The 7,138-nt window shown below is 54.2% G+C and overlaps 1 protein-coding gene across 1 annotated transcript; it reads right to left on the reverse strand.

The window, feature by feature from the left end:
- Nucleotides 1-604: 604 nt before the first annotated feature.
- Nucleotides 605-6,209, reverse strand: KCNG1 (potassium voltage-gated channel, subfamily G, member 1). Its single transcript, XM_006881640.1, has 2 exons — nt 5,410-6,209; nt 605-1,383 (listed from the first exon to the last, which is right to left on the reverse strand). Exons 1-2 carry the CDS (start codon nt 6,181-6,183, stop codon nt 613-615), a joined length of 1,545 nt encoding a protein of 514 aa, XP_006881702.1. The 5' UTR covers nt 6,184-6,209; the 3' UTR covers nt 605-612.
- Nucleotides 6,210-7,138: the final 929 nt, after the last annotated feature.

A 7,138-nucleotide genomic window follows, 5' to 3' on the forward strand; every position in this document is an offset into this window, starting at 1 on the left:
AACAGGGCTGCTTATGTCTACTGTCCAGACTGGCTGGCTTTGCTGGGAAACAAACAAAAGCCCCAGCTGCTGACTGGACAGAGAGTTGTACTGCTATGGCGGGCAGTTCAAATTCACCAGCTGCTCTGCGGGAGAAAGATGGGTAATCTCCCTCCTGACTCATTGCCTCTGAAAACCCACTGGAGGGTCAGCTATGGGTTGGTTCCAACTCAGCGGCACACAACAAGAAGCCACACACACAGAGACACGTTACTGTTGCTTGTATTTTTTCCCCCCTCCAAGCAGCTTCATAAAGCATGTCTTGCTGGGCGTCTTATTTACATGGTGAAGAGAATAAGCGTCCTTGGCAGGAAGATGAACACTGGGCTAGAGTGCAGGCTGTGGGTGGGGTCACAGCCTGCTTTGGTGCTCTTCTGGTCTCAGAGGGGCAGGTCCCCTCGGCCCTGTTGGAGCACTGTTTCCCCCTGGGCACTGGAGCCAGCGTGGGCCTTAGAAGCACGTGTCCCCTTGCAGGTCTGTGAGTGGCGATAGCTTCAAGCTGCAGAGGAGGGCGGGCAGGGGGTCTCCTGGCAGCAGCAGCAGCAGCGATGGTGGGGTGCCCCCTCTCTGGGTTCAGTTGTTGTCTCTGGTGTCCGAGGAGGCACTTCCAAACAAGATGTCACTGTCTGGCGACATGCTGCTGAGCTGCGACTTGGTTTTGATGAGGAACTGGGTCCTGCGGAACATGAGCCTCTCCTGCTCCTGCTTGAGCTCCAGGTAGGAGCGCGAGAAGGTGTGGAAGATGGAGGTCACGGGGAAGGCCATGAGCAGGATACCGCTGAGGATACTGCTCAGAGCCACCACCTGGCCGGGCGTGCTCCGGGGCACCATGTCTCCGTAGCCCACGGTGGTCATGGTGATGACGGCCCACCAGTAGCAGGCGGGGATGCTGGTGAACTCCGGGCTCTCGGCCATCTCGTTCTCGATGACGTAGAGGAGCGGGGCGAAGAGGGCGATGGCCACGCACAGGAAGAGCAGGAGCAGGCCGAACTCGCGCGTGCAGCGGCGGGCGGTGAGCCCTAGCGTCTGCAGCCCCAGCGAGTGGCGCGCCAGGCGCATCATATACAGGATGCGCAGCGCGCGCAGCACGCGCAGCACCAGCCCCACCTTGTCCAGGTAGCTGTTGCCGGTGCCAGGCTTGTGGCGCCCCGCGGCGGCGCCGTCCACCAGCAGGGTGATGTAGTAGGGCAGGATGGCCACCATGTCGATGAGCGTCAGCGGGCTACGCAGGAAGGCGAACTTGCTGGGTGCCTGCACCAGCCGCAGGAGGAACTCCAGGGAAAACCAGGCCACGCACACCGACTCCACAATGAACACGTTGTGGCACATCCGGGAGCAGCGGCCCTGGGGGAGAGGGACAGGTCAGGGCGGCGTCCTGGACACCTCTCTTGTCACATGGCCTGCCCCCTCTTGTTATGCCCACTGTGGGTGAGTAGGTTCTGGATTGGGGTTCCAGGTGCCACCTCCCTGCTGAAAATGTTTCACCACGCTAGACTCCAGATTGAATCCTGACCCCAGACTCTGGCTGCCTCTTGGCCCCGCCCCCCCAGGTGTCCCATAGTCGCTGTACCCCAAACCTCTGTACACCAGCACACTGTGGCTTTCTCCAAAGCCCAGCTGTGGATGAGCCTGTTCTGACTCTTGGTGACCCAATGTGTGTTCGAGCCGCACTCTGTGGGGTTCCCAGTGGCTGTCCTCATGCAGAAGGAACCTGGTGGCACAGTGCTTAAAACTCTAAGCCACTCACTGAAAGGATTGGTTGCTTGAACCCACCAGCTGCTCTGTGGGAGAAAGATGTAGCAAGATGTTCCAGTTGTTTCCATATAGAGCACAAGCCAGGGGGCAGTTCTCTGCTGTCCCTCACGGTCACTCTGTGTTAGAATCCACTCAACAGTACTTTTTAGGGTGGGGAGAACTTTTAGAAGTGGATTGCTAGGCCTGTCTTCCAAGGAGCCTCTGGTGAGACACAAACTCTCAGCTTTTTGCTTCAGAGCCAAATGTGGTAAACTTGTACCACACAGGGCCTTACTGCTGGCAAGTCTGTTGTCCAGTTGCTCAGGATGAGAGGCCTGATCTTACCCTGAAGCTCCCATGCTCCCACTTCACCTACATTCTCTGGAGATCCTGCTCACGCTGCCTTGAAGATAAAACTGATTATTTGTCCGTGGAGCTCTGGTGGGTGCAGTCATGTGATTCGAGTCCACCAGCTGCTCTGAATCTGAGGGAGAAAGATGGGCAGTCTCCTCTTGTGCACTTTAGTCTGTGAAACCCCACTGGAGTCAGACTTGGTCTCTCCTCTGCCCAGACACCCCCGTGGCTCCCACATGGCTGCCTGCTCCTTCTCCATCCTCCTTCCCCATGTCACCTTCCTGCCCTGCTCTGATTTCTGCCCCCACTTCTTACTTTCTTACACATGGGCACCCCAGTGTGGTTTTGACTCCCAGCTCCTTGGCTGGACTGTTGATAACCTAAACTGCTTCCCACACAGCTCCTCTCCGTGCTCTCTGGCCTTTGATTCAAACGTCACCTCATGGGGATTTCTTACTCGCCAATTTGAGGAACATCACCTCTCATACTTTCCCCAAGACCCAACCCACCTTTCCTGGCACTCATCGCCTTTTATTAAACTTCACTGTTGACCAATCTGCCATCTTTATTGTCTGCCTGCACTCCCGCCTGATAGCCTGGCGGACTCCAACTCCCCCACCCACCACGCTGGACAGTGTGTGTGGGTCGTTCATGCTGTGCCTCATGCCCAGAACAGGCCTGGCCCACGACCAGTGCTCAGCTCACATATGTTGGGACTGGCATTCAGGCAGGTGTGGCAAACTTAAAGCCTACAGGGCCCTGAAAGGCAAAGGAAATGGGGAGTGATGCCCCCTAGAGGCCTGTGCCCACCCTACCCAGTGCCAGCTGGGTGCCCTCCAACAAAAAATTCAACTTAAAGCCACTTCATTGAATTTTTGAGAGAAGCTGGAGGTATAACTTGAATACAAGTGCTCCATACAGTGGGCTCAAGTATGTCAGAGATGATGAGAACGCACACAGGACAGGACAGGACAGGACAGGACAGGACAGCACTCAGATCTGCTGGCTCTCAGGGTGGCGATGATTGTACCTGATGGCATATAACAACAACATCAACCTCCTTGTCATTAAGTGTTGGTGACTAGAGCAATACAGACACCTCGTGTACTGGTCTGGCAGCCAGCTTGTCCCTCTGCTCTGGAACCTCCCTGAATGGATGGATGGTCATTGGAGGCTTTGGGCCTTATTCTCAAAGGGGCCTTTGCCAGAGAGGAAGGAGTCCGCTTGTAGGTTCTTGGGCACAGCTGGGGTCTAGGAGTCCTGTCTCAATGAGTCTTTCTGCAGAAAGAGATTAGAAGCTGGAGAAATGCTATAATCCCTAGGGAAAGAAATCACCTCCTTTGGGAAGTCTTTTGGATTACACTCTTCATATCCTCAGCATTGATGGGCCTCTCACACAGAATCCCTTTTCATTTCCTCATGCTTATTATAGTCCTTAGGGTACCTGGGTCACTATCCCACATCTTGATGCCTCCCCCTGTTGGAAGACTTGTCCTGGTCACCCTGTTTTCCCTGAGGTGTCTGTTTACCTGTGTAGGTTATAATCGGACAGCCATTGTTATCTCTTCTATAGATTATGTAAATAGACAGCCATATGAAATGCCCTCACATGAGTATTTCTAAAGTTACATCAGAGATTGCATGAAAAACACTTAGCACAGCACAGCACAGCACAGCACAGCACAGCACAGCACATAGGGTGACCCATTACATCCTGCCCGGCAAGATACTGCCATCTGCCCGTTTCCCCAGTGCCTCTGTCTATGCCGCCATTCAGTTTTTCTTAAAATGAGCTCTCAGAGTCTCATATGTAAAGGCCCCGTCTTTCTCCCATGGCACAGTTGGTAGGTTCTAACTACTGACCTTTGGGTTAGCAGCCGGGTGCTTCAGCACCGGGGCCAGGATAATGGCCTCATCAAAAAGAAGCTGAAGTGGGGGACCACTTGCGTGTGGACTCAGCTCCCTCCTGCTGGGCTGCTAGGAAGAACTGTGGGTCCAGAGGGTCTTACCCTACAAATTTTAAGAGAATCTGGGAGTCTGAATATTTTATATGAAAAGCCCTTTACTTTGAAATGTTGGCAACCGGTCATATTGTTAGGAAATACTGCATGGGCCAAACATGCCTTGCCAAGGGGCTGTGTGTGTAGAACGACAGAGACTTTGGACTCAGTCACACCTGGGCTGTGGGCTGCATGGTTTTGTGCAAGCTGTTGGGCTTTGGTGTCTGTGCCTGTCACCTAAGTATGAACAGTCCCTTTGGGGATTGCTGGTAGACTTGGAGGGAAGACCCAGGTGAGGTGCACAGCGTAGGCCCTGCTTCTTGTAGGGTAACGGGGAATGCTTAGAAAGCACCATCTGTCCCAGATCACACACTTTTTATTATTTTTTGTGTGTATCATCAAATCAGATCTGACCAGTACAGTAGGAGATTGCCCCTCCTTCTCCAGCACAGCATCTGATGGATTCTAACCATGTACCTCTGGAATTGCAGTGCAGCTTCTTGCCTCTAGGCCACCAGAACTCCCTAGATCACACACTTTTATTTAAAACAGAAAAATGCTATTTGAGAACATGTGCATGTGCGTATGAACAACTAACTCTTCCTCCCGCTCGCTCGCTCTCCCTCTGTCTCTCCCTCCTTCCATCTCTCTGTCTTTCTCTGTCCCAAAAAATCATTCCAGGATATATTTGTGAAAAAAAAAAAAAATAAGAAAAGACTTGGTGAAACAAACTTTGGATGAAAAAAGAAATGTGTTTGACACCAGGCGACACACATGACCCATTTCTGTTGTCTGCTGACTTAGTCGTTTGCTCGCATCAGGCATGCCGTGGGTCCTCCTTATTCAGATCCCATAGTCAAGGAGTGTGCGCTCCCGTTACAAGGACCGAGGTGGTTCTGTGGGGTTTTGGGTTTATGTCATCCGTGGACATCTGCATGCTCGAGTCATGATGATTTCAGCGATGGCGCACTACTGTTAATGTCAACATTCAAGGGATTGTCATAACAACCTCAAGTAAAAGAGGATTGACTACGGTCCTGAACACCTGGTTTGTTCCAGTCACAGTGTAGGCATTGGGACAGGCAGGGCCAGTGTCCCCTGGAGGTCTCATTCTAAAGGGGAGGTGGACAGCCGGCATGCAAACATGCAGTGATTAGCCGCTAGGGGTCTGCGGATGCAGTCAGGGGAGACTCCTTGGAGGAGGTGACGTTGGGCCTGTGTGATGGATGCAGAGCGTGTGTGATCCTCAGGGACCTGCTCCCAGCCGCCCCACGGCTCCTACCTGCTCCTCCTCCTCCCTCAGGCTGGGCAAGGTGCTGACCGACAAGTTGACGGCGGTGACAGTGACGAAGAGCACGGAGAGGCAGGCGAAGACCTTGCCGGGCAGCCCCGAGTGCGGCCGCTCCACCATGTCGCGCAGTGTCCGCATGCAGCGGCCCAGGCGGCCCTCGCCCTCGGCCGGGCCCTCGCTGGCGCGGCCCTCGCTGTCCAGCAGGTCGCCGTCGTCGTCGTCCCGCTCCATCATCTCAGCGAACTCCTCGATCTTCTGCAGGTAGCGGCGCTTGCAGCAGCCGTCCAGGTGGTCCTCGGCGATGCCCCAGTAGAGCAGCTCCTCCTGGAAGGACAGCGCGCACATCTCGCGCAGCAGCCGCAGCTTGCCGGCGCGCAGGAAGGTCAGGATGGTGCCGAAGGCGCCCGGGTTGCGGTCGAAGAAGAACTCGTTGCAGGTGACATCGTAGTCATCGCACACGTTGAGGATGTCGTCGAAGTTGGTGCAGGCCTTGAGCTGGCCCAGCCGCGTCAGCGGGAACTCGTCCAGCGTGGTCCAGGGCAGCGAGTACTTGATGCCGCCCACGTTGATGATGATCTGCCGCCGGCGGTCCTCGGCCTGGCTGCCCGGGGCCTGGTCCTGCGGCCGCAGCCGCTGCGCGCGCCGGTAGAACACGCCCTTGAGCGCCTGGCTCTGGCGGAAGAAGGCCGGGTTCAGCGAAGCGTCCGAGGCGCAGCTCAGCGCGCTGTAGTCGTAGTCCGAGTTGTCTCCCGGGAGGAGGGTCATTTTGGGCCTTCACATCCCTCTCAGGCCTGGAGGGAGAAGGGAGACCCCTTTGTGATTTCTGGATCTCAGCACCACCACCTGACCCCAGCACCCCCTGACCGTTCACTTGCCAGGCCACTGGCACCACTTGGAGCCCTGAAACGGCATCTGGAGGCTTAGGACATAGTGTTTTGCTCTGCTAACACATTGCATGTTCTGTCCTGGAGATGGTGAAACCAGCTGCTTCTTGGAGGCAAGGATTTTGAAGCTCTGTCTCACATACTTTGGGTACGTTGCCAGGAGGGACCAGTCCTTGGAGAAGGACATCATGCTCGTAAGGACAGAGGGTCAGTGCAGGAAAGGAAGGTTATGAAGAGATGGACTGACACAGTAACTGGTAATGAAAGGGAACAGGGGTGTCAGGGACAGTGATGTTGGCTCAGGACAGGGCAGGGTTCAGAGCTATTGTTCATAGGGTCACTAAGAGGCATAGATGACTCAACAGCACATTAATAACAATTATTACCCGAAAGGTCATCAGTTCTAATCCTAGGTGGAAAGATAAGCCATTCTCCTCCCATTAAGATTTAAAGTTGAACTGATTTCGACTCATAGTGATCTGCCATGGAGTTTCTGAAGTTGTAAATTTTTTCTTACTTTTGGTTTTGTGTGTGTGTGTGTGTACTGTCAAATCGGATCTGAATGGTACAGGAGGAGATTGTCCCTCCTTCTCCAGCAGAGCATCTGGTGGATTCGAACTGCTCACCTCTGGGATTGAGGTGCAGCTTCTTGCCACTAGGCCACCAGAGCTCACCAGATGTTGTAAATCTTAAGGTGAGGAGACTGCCCATCTTTCTCCCATAGAGCTGCTGGTGGATTTCCGTTGGCAGAGATGTCCACCTTTTCATGATTTATTGGGAAACCTAATGGAGCCTAGGGACTAACTCTATGGCACTGGGAACTAGTCCTGGTGAAA

The sequence above is a fragment of the Elephantulus edwardii genome, unplaced genomic scaffold (assembly GCF_000299155.1).
Source record: "Elephantulus edwardii isolate Elephantulus edwardi_28Jun2011 unplaced genomic scaffold, EleEdw1.0 scaffold00015, whole genome shotgun sequence".
NCBI lineage: Eukaryota > Metazoa > Chordata > Mammalia > Macroscelidea > Macroscelididae > Elephantulus > Elephantulus edwardii.